At 44.1% G+C, this 13,029-nt stretch overlaps 2 protein-coding genes across 6 annotated transcripts in view; one reads left to right on the forward strand and one right to left on the reverse strand.

Annotated features, from left to right (window-relative positions):
• The window catches only part of SLC7A1 (solute carrier family 7 member 1), an 84,252-nt gene extending 71,631 nt beyond the window's left edge, over positions 1–12,621 (forward strand). Inside the window, exon 12 of the mRNA XM_059719854.1 lies at positions 12,272–12,621. Within this exon, the coding sequence (XP_059575837.1) occupies positions 12,272–12,465 (194 nt within the window). The 3' untranslated portion in view covers positions 12,466–12,621. The remainder of the gene's footprint in view (positions 1–12,271) is intronic.
• MTUS2 (microtubule associated scaffold protein 2) overlaps positions 442–13,029 on the reverse strand; it is a 575,297-nt gene continuing 562,709 nt past the window's right edge. For all 5 annotated transcript variants that reach the window (XM_019497359.2, XM_019497357.2, XM_059719702.1 and 2 more), the window contains 2 exons: positions 11,829–11,926; positions 442–6,218 (listed from right to left, as the gene is read on the reverse strand). In XM_019497359.2, coding sequence (XP_019352904.1) covers positions 6,002–6,218; positions 11,829–11,926 — 315 coding nt within the window. In that variant the 3' untranslated portion in view covers positions 442–6,001. The remainder of the gene's footprint in view (positions 6,219–11,828; positions 11,927–13,029) is intronic.

Consider the following 13,029-nt stretch of genomic DNA (forward strand, 5'->3'; position numbering starts at 1 on the left):
TGCAGCCAGGACCAACACTGTTCATTTTCCTGGTCTCTTTCAATCACTTCAGAGACACAAATGTTTTTGCTGAAATTTTCAAACTAGTTCAGCCCGAGATGGGCCATGTAGCATGAATGAAGTCTGGTAATTTGATAAAGAGCTGAACATGGAGACTGACAGTGAAGTAATGTCAGGTAAGCTTAGGTCTAGGAGATGCAATGGCTGTTATCCTGAGGGAAGAAAAATACCCAGTTAATGCATCACAGTTCATTAACTTTAAATCTAAGTTATATGACATGAAATGCAGTGAGGGAACCTGATCACCTACAACTGTTGCCAGGATGATGAGTAACTGTCTTTTTTTTACATTGAACCATGAGTGGTTGGTTTTTGTTTTTAATATACTGCTATTAAGATGTACATTGGGAATGTGAGAGAAAAAACATCAGGACACACTAGTTTGCATGCTTCCATCCCTACTTGTGTTGGAGCATGTATTTATTATCAGGAATATATCACACTCATCTGTACATCATAACTGAAATAATACAAACTTCCTGTAAGTCATTAACCACATATCAAATCAGACTACAGAACTCCTACTGCATGGGAAACTTTACAGAAGGATCCACAGTGTCCATGGGACACAAAAGCAATCAGTGCAGACATAAAATACCTGATTTTGTTTGTTTGTCCTTCAAAAAAATGGTTTTCACCATTTGGGTACGTAGTGATTGAACACATGAAAGTGTAACTTATTTCAGCATGGAATTCAGGAACTTAACTACTGATTTAATTTATGCAAACTTGCATTAGTTGCAAGATTTCAAGCCCTGCCCAATGTGTCCCCAAGACAGATGAATTTAAAAAAAAATATGTCCTTCAAACTGCCTCTTCTCCCCCCCCCCCCCCCCTCCAATAACGTGTATGTAGTAAGGATGCTCACAAGCCATCTATGTTCTCAAAGAGGCACTTGGCGCACACATTTTTTTTAAAGGAAGACATTAGTTGGTGGGTGGGGGTGTAATTTGAGGGCAGCCGGAAAGGTTGAGGGAAGAGACTGTGTTTATGAGCTAGCTTCAAGGATCATGCTTAGTAATAAATTTTTTGGATCACAGACAATACTTTGTTTCTAAAATGGAGCCTTACTTTTGCTCAGGTATTTGGGTTTTATTGCAGTATAAATAATGAGCAATTTTACTGTCACCCCTGTCACTGCCTCAAAAATTAGCCTAGGGTTGTAGAACAATAGTGAAGCCCTGTGGTCCAAGTGAGTAATTGCTCTGTCTTGATACGTGTCATCTTCATCCTTCTGCTGTCTAGCAGGTTAATTGAGAGAGGCAAGTGTTGTTGTTTTTGCCAGTTTGAGCTACTGATGGCAGAGGATAATGAAAAATATGAAATTTGCAGCCTCTGTGCTGTGAATTGGCTCACCTGCACTACCCAACAGCAGACATTTTCATCTCCCTGCCTCTTCTCTACTGCAATGGAAACTAAAGCTTGAAGCTGCTGAGTCTGTTGCTACAGTCATTTGCTGTTCAAAGAGGAGAACCTGGTACTAATCTTGCTGAATCCCCCTAGAAAGCAACTGACCTGAGCTATGGGGCTGAAACCTTTTGCTTGACATGCAGAGAAGGAGGATGACTGCAGATGCTAATTTTGAGGCCTGTTTGGCTCCCCAGCTTCCTTCCCCCTGCACCCCCTCTCCCCCCCAAAAAAAGAGAACCTAGTAAACTTCTGCAGGAGGGATGGTAATATAGCAATAGCCAACAGACTGAAGGAGTGTGCACAGATGGTGGAAGAGGAGAGAGCTCTAATTATCCTTCCATTGTTCAAGGCTTATCATTATGAATGCCTTCAAATATCTATTGCATAACAGTTTCAAGCACACTGATCCTGCAAATGCGGAAAAATATCTCTCCTCTTCTTCCAATGCTTCCTCAGGGCTCAGTTACTGTTGTATACCAAGGCGTAAAATGGTCTTCTCTTGGCCACTGGCTCTGACAGAAAGAGGACTTCTGCTGTGATCACTTAAGTCTGTCTGGGTAGAATCTAATGCCATCTGTTTGGAAAATGAATCCCTGAATTGTTACGGTTTAGGCCATATTATACATCCTATCCATGTGCCTGGGCTTCCTGGCATTTACACTGACTGCAAGACTGTACATAAGTTCTTTCAATAAATGGTAAACCCGTCTTGTGCTTGAATTTGCAGGGTATGCTGCTCTTCCAGTGCAAAAGTCAGCCTTCTTGCACAGCACCTTAGTTTTGGGATCAGAGGTGCCATAATTCATCCACTGAGCACACGTGGGCTTCAGATCTGCTGCACATCCATTATGGCTGCTACCGAAGCCTAAATACTGGAATAGGCTTACTGTATTCACTTACTTGCAGGTCATGGGATTTCCCCTTTTGCTATGTACAGGGAGGGACACACGGCAAACATCTATACATCACAGGAACTGTTACCCCTTACCCCCTTCTACAGCTCCTCCATGGCTTCATGCTGGTCCCAGGGCTTTGAGTGGGATCTTGTTTGCATTGGTGTGTGTTTCACTCCAACAGCTGTTAGCTCTCTTTCTGTGGCTTGGTTTAGCTTAGAGGACTTTAAAGAGCTAGGGAAGCATCTTTTCAAAATCCAGTACAACTGCATTTCAGTGACCCCCCCCCCAAAAGGATGGTAGGTGAAAGCTAGGGCAAATTGCTCAAAAACATGCAGGTGCCTAATGTTCAGGAAGCAGGTGCCCCTGAAAGATGGTCCTTGCTACCTGCAGGATGAGAGTCCTGTCTTCCCTGTGCACCTGATATCTGAGGGAACGCTGAATATCCACTGACTGCAGGGGTGTCCTAGCCAGCACTTGCAAAAGCCATGCTTGAAATGGCAGTCCTAGCTTCCTCACTGACGGCTTCACTCCAGCCTGCTTTCACTTTAGTAAGTGAAAGGGAAGGCAAGAAAGAATAGCAAAGTGGCTGTTATACCTGCTAGTGTGACAGAGGAAGGGCAAATTGGGGCAGCAGCCTTGGGTGTGGTAGGGAGTGGGAGCAGGGGCAAAAAAAATAGAACCTGCTACAGGTAACAAGTGGGTATCTTGCTGGTGGCAGCCAGCTGTCCTGTGCCACTGCTGCCTAGGTGTGGAGCTGCTCTGTCATGCCTCTGGCTACATCAGGAAGCCAGTTTCTCTGCCTGCCTGGCAGAGCTCTCTACTATGCAGAAAAAACTCTTTTTCATGGGCTTGTACTGGCAAGCATGCTGCTGCGTGCCCTGGAAAGGCTCACTGCTGTACTGCTTTTCAAGAGCCCCCTTATCATAGCTTTGTCAGCCAACAGGTGGCCTGGAGTTGGTGGCCATCACAAGCTGCGTGGAGCAAAGTGGCAGCTTCAAGGATCAAGCAAAATTGGAAGGTAAAACAGCGAGGAGGAAAAATGGCTTGGGAGGGACATCAAATGATGACGATTGGGTGGCAACCCAGGCTCCTCCCTACTAAGTACCCCCACCCCCATGGCTAATTCTCCACTGGAAGCATCCACTGCCTCTGCACTAAGTGGACAGAAGAATGAGGACAGTGCCATAAACAGAGAACTGGTGACAAAAAAGCAGCTGGCTTAGCCAGCCCAGATCAGGCTAGGATAACATTGTAGTGAGCCTGGCATAGGATCCTTTCCTTTAATACCATGGTAACAACTCTTATTGTCACATCATACGAGACTGCAACGGAACAAGAAGACAGGTATTGCAGAGTACCTGTGTGTGTAGCAAGTGCTGTGTGATGGAGTCCGATGGTACCACGGGCCCTATTTTTAACAACTATCCTACTTTCAGCTTGCACTTGCTGCACAGCTAATGCCTAGTAACACATTTCAGCAGTGTCAGTCACTGGAGCACAAGCAAGTGGCATGATCTAGTCTAAAGAGCTGCTCAGCTTACTCAGTATCACAGTATCATGCAAAGCTGCTAGAAAAATAAACTTCTCTACAAAAAGTTAACACCTAACTAACTTTCATATCCTGGAATGGGGTAAAGTCCTTGCAAAGACTGAAAGCTGGCTGTAACAAAACTGCTGCTTAAGCATCCTGAGTATTTCATAGGAAAGCTGAACCACATGGTGTGTTCAAACACTCAGTATGGATTAAATGCTGCCCTGCTGAGGCCATCAGCCAGACACCACGTTACACACATGGTGAGAACAACTTTTTTTCATATCACTCCATGACCCTGAACTGATTTCCTGCCTGGGTTTAACATGCTCATCTCCTGGACTGCACATTAGACCCTAGAAGCGGGCAGGAAAATGTGCAGGGTCTCTAACACTGATGGAAAAGAAAAGCATTGCATCAGTTGCAAACCAGACATTTCTTTTGTGTGTGGGGAAACATGCTGTCATGTTCCACCATGTTCCTCATGTTCTGATCTGAACAAATCTGATGCAACGGTTGGAACCTATTGTAGATAACAGCAAAGAAAACAGGGTCCCTTGCTTGTGTTGCATTAGTCCATGATTTAGGACTGCAATGTTGCCAAGGCCTGTTAAATTCTCCTACTGAAGTCTCTTCTAGGTTCTGTATCCCTGGGAAACTGGCCTGCTTCAGAATAGTCTGACAGCCTATATCTAGTCTAACTGGGGCCTGCATTATAAACTGCCATGGCTGAATACAGGCCTAGTTTCCATATGCAGTGACGGGAGTCTTAGCAATAGGGAAACATGAGAATTTGCTTTAGGTTATAGTTAGACGTCTTCAGAATTCCTCCAAAGTGCCCCATGCATGTGGATAACATGTCGTAGGGTGAAATATATGGGAATCTATGGCAAGGGGCAACATGCTCGCCTCCTGTGAACCTGCACAGCCCCAAGGATTTTTCACTAGCATTCTGCTGGATATTGAAGAGGACAAGGACATGCTATACCCACCCCGTGCAAGGGCCCTTGTAGTCAGAGGCAAGCTGGATCTACGTATTGGGAGCTTCCCACTAAGATAATTAACCCTCTGGGCCAAACATCAAGGTCCCAGGAAATATTTTTTCTCCTTTCTGGGACATGTAGTAAAACAATATGGTACCAGACCCAACATCTTCATGGATTTGTTAGAGATCCTGATTGCTTTAGAAAAGTTTCATTAAAGAAAAAAGCATAACTAGGATCTAAAAGACTAAAATGAAGTCATCCTAACAAATAACTTCTATGGAATTTGCTAAAACCCTGAGGGTTTCTCATCTCTAGCCTATAGCCACTCACAACGTTAATGCTAATAATTAAAATTCAGTGAATGGAATGAGCGATCTTATCTGGCATTGAGTACAAAGGTGATTGTTTCAAAGGCAGTACTGTTTCAGAATGTCAAAGTCGCTGGTGTTCATGTCATAGAGTGTACCACTTGGTGGTCGTTTGGAAGGCGCTTCTATTTCTGTGTAACTTTCTTCACTTTTGGGTAGAAATATTCCTGGGAGGCTGGACAGAAAAGCATTTCATTTAGATATAAGTCTTAGGCACGAGTTAGAAAACTGCTGACCATAATGAAAATATATCAGCACTTAGTAGTATCCAATAATATAAAAAAATGCAATTCAGAACATCTTTGACTACATATATATGTGTGTGTCTATATAAACATGAACACATAGAAAGGTACAATACATGTATATAAACACACGCATATATTTAGCTATTCAAAAGGTGAACTTTGTAACTATTGTAACTACCTGAAATGCTGCAGCAAAAAGTTCATTCTGATGAATCATTAGTACGTTTTTTTTCCTTTTTTTTTGGCTCTAACCATGGTACAGTGCTATACATCAAACTACACTGGTTATACTATCCTAACACATCAGTGAGCCAGTACCAGCAGGTTCTATTCTGGAACTGTAATAGTACACTGTCTAGTATACGGTTATGCAGCTACAGAGCATGCTTGCAGTAACAAACCCTGGGTATCTATGGTTGTTAAAATGCTCTTAGATGATAACATTCAGCAGATTGCAAAAGGATGTCAAAGCCAGGTGATCTGGAGCAGCAGCACAGCATTGTCATCTTGGCATAGTGCTGACTTTTGCTGGCGTAGGAGGCCCCGATGAACAGCGATAAATAGGAGTTGGCGATGTAGGAGAGAGTTTAACAGGGCTCATGGCATCTCCTGCTTGGAGCTTCCAAAGCAGCTCTTCATTAGTCCTACTTAGCCGCTTCTTTTCCTCAGTTTCTTTCTCAACATGTTCTTGCAGATTAGCGTTTTCCTCAGATAACTGCCTGGAGAGGGGAATAATGTATCGCTTAACATTCCATACAACCAACCACTCCTGGACTGTCTTTAAAGCAAGTTGTCCACAACCATCTCTTTTCAGTCACCACTTTGCATAAGGTACATACTGGCAAGGCAGTGATGCTGCTTTCATATGTGAAAGCCAAGTACATCATGTAGCATGGCTGGGGGTGGTATCCTGGGACACTGTTGATATCAACTAATATTATTCAGATCACAATGGCTGACTCAACTTAGTGCAACCTGAAGGAAAACCCCAAGCACTTTATCTTATTACTGCAAAGGTCTACTCCATACGTATGGCTTCAGAGCAGATAGAGCTTGTTATTAAAAAGAATATATAATTTCAAATACACTAAAACTGTGTGTGTTTTTATATACGCAACAGACCAATAAGCATTAAACAATTTTGAGGATCTTTTTGATTTTATGCATATTTTCAAATTAATCTGAAATAAAAAATCTTAATCACAAAACAGCAGCAAGAGACAATAGTTGGTAATGGGATATGGAGACTTTCTTCTTTTTTGCACCCAAGATATGATTTTGACCCAGGTTGTGATTGCCGTGCAGCTGCTGCTACCTAGTTTCACTGTGTCAATAGACAAGGCACTGACCTCTTTCATGCGGATTGTGTGTTCAAGTCCCATCTGAGATCAGATGGCATTTTATGCCTGTTTCTGCAATTGATGGAAAGGACCCTGTGAAGTAGGTGGTGTAGTCAAGTCACTGCAAAGCAGAACATGCCTATGATTATAACCATCACTCCCTGGCATCCTCAATGGCGGTCTCAGCATGTGCAACCAGGATGAGAAGTCCACAGAGACAAGGATTAAGGCACATTGGTGGCACACTATGGGGAAGCTTTCCCTGGCACTTAGCACGCTGCAGCTTTCCTGTGGACACATGGGCTATCTGTGGATAGAGCTAGTCAGAAACATTAACCAAAATTTGCCTAATGATGCTGGCTTCCTCAGCCTAAAATGTCTTGCTTAGAGTACTGTCAGAGCCAGTGCAGGTTTCCTTGGAATCCTGGTGTAGCTGTCCTCGAGCCACTGACCCTGGTGGCTGCAGGTCCCTGCCCCCAGGGCATGCCATAGGCATGTCGGGATCACAGACACTGGAAGCCCCCAGTCAGAAAAACTGACCTCCTTGTTACTTTTCTGCAGGCTGCAGACCTGACAGCCAATCTCACTACACAGCTGCAGGACCTGGGAGCTTCAAGTTTACAGAGAAATTTGGATAAAAATTTTATTTCAGTCTGTGACCAAACAGAGATGCTGAAAAAAATGAATAGCTGGTGAAGCAGGAACTCCAGGTTTTGGCCAGTTTGTTTTTAAGGATGATGGGTGAAGTTCATATTTCTGCCCTTGGCTCAGTGGAGTTACACCAGGGCAGAGCCGATTTTGATGTTGGCAACTTCAGTTTCATATAAAAATGAAAGCTTGTTACCCAGGGCTCTCTTGTAAGGCGGCAGTGTATATTCTGAGGGAAAGTGGATGCTATTACTAAGGAATTCCTTCCTCCTACCTATTCTATACTGCTGTCCAGCCCTACAATACCTGAGTTCCCTCAAAATAATGCCAACAGCAGAGGACTGGAGCCAATCAAAGACTTGGGTGCCTGATTGAGAACTGCAGGGAATCACTGTTCAGTTGGGATTCCCCAATCTTGAATCCCCACCCTGCCCTCCCGATGGTCAGGTACCTAATGTCTTTTCAAAGCAGGGAGGGGAGTGGCAGGGCTGCTCTTCTAAACTCTGGCCAGAAAAGGAGGTGGTGCTGGCCTGGTGGCTAGGCTACCAGCCTTCTGGTTAGACCACACACCCATAAATTGGGAAAACCCCCACTCTGGCCAGAAAAGGAGGTGATGCTGGCATGCAGCCTGGTGCAGCACAAAGTTCAAGGAGCTGATCTTCATTCAGTTTCCTCTTATGTCTGACCTACTGCTTGTAAAATCAGATGTACCCAGGCAGAAGTAGAAGAATCAGGCCCACAGAAGACACTAGCCTCTTCAATATTTAATAAGGTTTACAAGATGCACAGCATGAGATGCCATGTTACTGTGTACTCGCTAGTCTGTCAGGGAATAGACTTTTTGCTATGACATTAATAAATATTGCAATTTGCTGGGGGCGGCAGGCTCTGAGGCATACGCACAAGCTACAGCTAATTTAGCAAGACATTTGAGCAGGAGAGAGGCTTCCTAGTCAAGAACCCATGAATATATTTTTGCAATACAGGCATGCCTTCATGAGGCAACCTGCTGTGGCATGTAGAGAAGGAAAGGAGCCACGAAGTGCTATGTGGCTTGTTTTGATCTCATGCATTCTGGGACCAGGATATCTTTATTTACGTTGCATCATCTCATATGATATTGCTAGATACAAGGAGAAACAACCTCATGGTGTATTGGAGAATGAAGGTTGATTTTTTCTCCTAGAGAGAACACAGCCTTCACATTGGCCTATGGGCTACTGCACACTCCAGCAACCCTTCCACATGCTTGGCCATGTTATGTCATCTCTGCTTTGACATAGGATGGGATACAAGCAAACACAAAGTGATTGCATATGAAAGATCCACATACTGTCCACACAGGCACATGCTCCAATAAGCTTTTTTCTGGCAGGACTGGCCATGGGTGCTTTGTAAAATAGATCTGTTGTTGTTATGGTACAATTTAGAGATCCTGATGGAGATGGGAATTCCTTTATGTTATTAAAGTACAGTTCCTACCCGGAAGATCCTACAATCTAAATAGATGTGACAAAGCGCAGGGGTAAGGAAGAATTATATCGTATCAATTTATTTCAAAGGTGAGATTCTGAGGCCCAGGGAGATTACATCACTTACCCCAGCCAGGCTAGGAACTGGTTATGGATCTGCATCTGACTCCAGTGACCTAACTACAAAGCTTTTCTTCTACTTTGGGGGTCTACCAATCTGCTCTGGTACATTTTACCCGCAGGGTCATGAATCGTTGCAAGGCTTCAGAAGGTTTGTTGTTGGTATCTGAGTGAAAGGAACATGAATTTGTGTGGTCCCTTCCAGGCCACTGAATCCAGTTCCCTGCAGTCACAGGCAGCCAGGGAACAGACATTTAGACCATAAGAACATCCCTCTGCTCCAGCCCTTCCCTCACACTGCAGCCATAAAACAAGCCTAACACCCTATGACAAACTTAGGGTTGCTAGTAAAATAAAACCAGACCTTCAGAAAACTGCAGTGTGCTGCAGGAAGACAGCCAGAAAGATGCAAGCACTGATGTAGCTGTGATGAGGCAGAATGCCCTAATATCTCCTCCCTGTCACCCCTGACCCATCCAGTCACCTATTTTAACACTCGCCAGTGTACCTCAATTCCCATCTTCTGTCATAGCCTTTCCCAGGCAAATATGGAACAAGAGGCTGAAAAAAATACCTGCCAGTAAAAAAAATGAATATTCCAGCAGCTGAGTGTTTACCACCAAGGAGTGACAAACCATTGCAAAGGTGGTGATGTCTCAACTGCCTACACACTGGAGTTGGATGCTCCAAGGAAGTAATGAAGAAGTGGGGCTATACCTTTAGTTCAACCACCTTTGACTGTGGCACAGAGCTTCCGAGTATGCAACACCTGCTGCAAGGCCCACAGCTCAAAGGCATACGTATAATAAAAGATCTTGCAAAGTACAATAATAAGATTCCCAGGCACCCTGTCTGACTGGCCCAGGAACCTACACCTTTAAAGTTGTTCAGTATGGGCTAGGCCAAGAGCCTCCACCCAGAGGTATGCACTAATTGCTTCATGTCCCAGCGTCAAGAGGATCAGCAGCAGGGATTGCTTCCAATCCATATGGTGGTGAAGGAACAGGGGTTGCTGTTCAGTATACGTTGCTGTTCAGCACTCAGGTACTGCTCAGTTTATGCTCTTTAATCTTTAATTCATTATAGGAGCCTTCCACTATCTGTGGCTAATTCACCCTGCAGAGCTGAGGGTTTGCTATTCTTCCCTTGCGTATCTGATGGCTTTTCTCAGTACAAGGTAGCCTAGTGCAAGGCTAAGACACATGATGCTGTGGTTTGTATGTCTCAGAAAACAAATGTCAGGTTGTCTTGATGGGGTCCCCCTGCTGAAAGAAGCAAACAGCTTCCTACATTATTTTAAAGGATTTGGTCTTTCTGTGAAGAACAGTCCCTGCAGCTAGGACACTAGCTAGAAGAAAATTATATGGAGTCTTCTCCTGTGTACTGTACAGCCTGACAGGCTGGCTGAGGGCAAGATGGTATTTCACCTTTCACTCAAATGGTGCACTCTGGCAAGATTTTTTTTTTACCTACCCCCAAAGCATCAGGCATTAACCTCTTCAAGGCAAATTATTGGAGACAAGGCTCCCCTACTGAGATATTTATATAGGAGAAAAAAAAGCACAGCACCCATGTCCCAGCAGGGAATCCAGTGACTGTATGCGCCTATTTCAGAGCTGAATGCCAATATGGTGTATGTACCTTTTTAAGGGTGCCAGAACTGTTTAAAATAAAAGCCACAACTACGTGGGAAAGGTCGTACAAGAAGAGGCTGGACAGGCATTTGCCAGGAATGGTTGCTTCCATGCGGGGGACTGGATTAGGTGACCCTTGAGGACCCTTCTAGTTCTAGCCCTATGATTCTGTAAACATCAGGGGATTTCTAAAGTTAAAACCAACAGGAAAGTTCAGCCATCACATTTTTAGCCTAATGGCTTCCTTCCTTCCAATGCTGTATCTAACTGATATTGCACATTAACCTGGTATTATTGAAGACCACTAGGAAGAGCAACCAGAGCACCAGCCCCAGTTGCTGGTTGCAGGAGGGAGGGCAGTGCAAAAATAGCAGGTGCTGTCTGCTGGCCTGCCTACTGTCACTGCTACCTTCAACCCGGCTGCTGCTGTTGCTGCCCTGCATGCTGCTGACACCCAGGAGGCAAATCAGATTTATTAATACTTGCTTTGCAAATCTGGCAGTCATTAGATAGCTGGTGCACTGTGATCACTGCCCATCATGCTGTATCATTTCTCCTCTTTGCCCATTTTCCATCCACTGCTTCCTGTCTTACATTTAGAGTGTAATGTCACTGAGGCAGGGACCACCTTATGTTCTGTGTCTGTAGAGTGGACGGGGTTGCTGGGCCATGACTAGGGCTCCTAGACACTACAGGGTTATAAAAAAATATCCAACCCTCCCCTTACCACTTTCCCAAATGATTAAACCAATCTCAGCTACAGAGATGCTACCACAAATACTAAGGACTTATTGTTCAAGTAAGTACCAGAGCCCATCAACTTCCAACAAATAGTATGGCAATATAGTGCTGGTTTCAGAGTCAATCAGCATTTTTGGTCTCAGTACTGTGGTCAAGAGCATGACCATTATTTAACAGGGTTATGCAATCAGCCCTCTTTTAAGCTGAAACAGACAGTCACTAACAGAAGAAAAACTGTTAATAAAACAAGCGGAGGGAAATGAACATTGCAAGGGAGATAATATGCTTAGTTTGACTTCCTTTGAATCTCTGGCTTGTTGTAATGTTTACTGTTTCCTGTGAAACTCAGGGCATTTGCAAATATCTGTACAAACCTTGTTACAACAGTATTCTGATCAATCCTGACTCTGAAGTCTTCATTCTGTTGTTGTAGCACCTGAATTTTCTCCTCCAGTATTAGGTTTATCTCAGCCTGCAATGAGAAAATTGGCTTGTTATGTTCACCTGGTAGTAGCACTTGGTACAGGGCAATATGGGTTTTGATTCAAGGGAAGAGGCACTATTTTCCTAAGAGAACCAGTGGACAGTTCTCATTAGAGGTGCACAAATCACTGGCAGCAGTTTTGGTTTTAGGGTGTAGATGCTATAGGCCTAGCTTAGCAGTGTTACTCCAGAGAAATTCATGCAGTCACACTAGCACAGTATTGAAGCGAGGCTGTGGTGCCATAGGCCCCATGTTCTGACTTAGCAGAGTGGTGATGCTCAACCTTCTCCTAACTGCCCCCCTCCTGACTCCCCCATCACGTCTCTCTTGCAGAACCTCTCTCTCCTGTAGCTGGGATCACCCTCCAAAAGAGTGGAGTTGTTGAGCTCTTCCGGATACCTCACACACTGCATGACCCTGGTAACACACGGCTGAACCAGGGGCATGCTGGTGGGTATGTCAAAGCCTTACAGAAGATCCAGTTCAGCAAAACTCAAATGTTGAGTAATGGGGAACTACAGAGTTAAGTTATATTGCTTATGCAATGTTGCTCTTGTTTCTTCCCAGCGCTGGCAATAGCTACTGCTAATTTCTTACAGGAGCCCAAGCTGTGCTCCCTGCATGGGGTGTAATGGGGGCTGGTGATCCTTGCCATGGGGACTGTTGGCATTTAGCACAGTGTGTAGATTTAATGATGCATAAGTGGAAGCATTTTGAGATGGCATCATGTGGGAAGAAGTTTCAAAAGGGGTGAAGGCAGTATTCAATGTAGTAGGCAAGGCTAGATCAAGGCCCCTGCTACATGTTACATATATTACACAATTAACTGGTCAGTCACGCAATAAGTTTAGATCGGCCACACATGCAAAGTAAGACAGGCCACAAGTGCAAAGTAATTATCACACAATTAACTGGCTAATCGCACAATAAATTTAGACCAGCCACACATGCAAAGTAATAATCACACAATAAAAATGACTAGGCAGTTAAAAAAGAGCCAACCAGATATAAAATTAGTGCTTGAAAATGTATAGCTTTATAGCTGGCTTCTATCCAGCTTTAATTTGAACATGTAGCAGGGCCCCATGGCT

The sequence above is a fragment of the Alligator mississippiensis genome, chromosome 1 (assembly GCF_030867095.1).
Source record: "Alligator mississippiensis isolate rAllMis1 chromosome 1, rAllMis1, whole genome shotgun sequence".
NCBI classification, from domain to species: domain Eukaryota; kingdom Metazoa; phylum Chordata; order Crocodylia; family Alligatoridae; genus Alligator; species Alligator mississippiensis.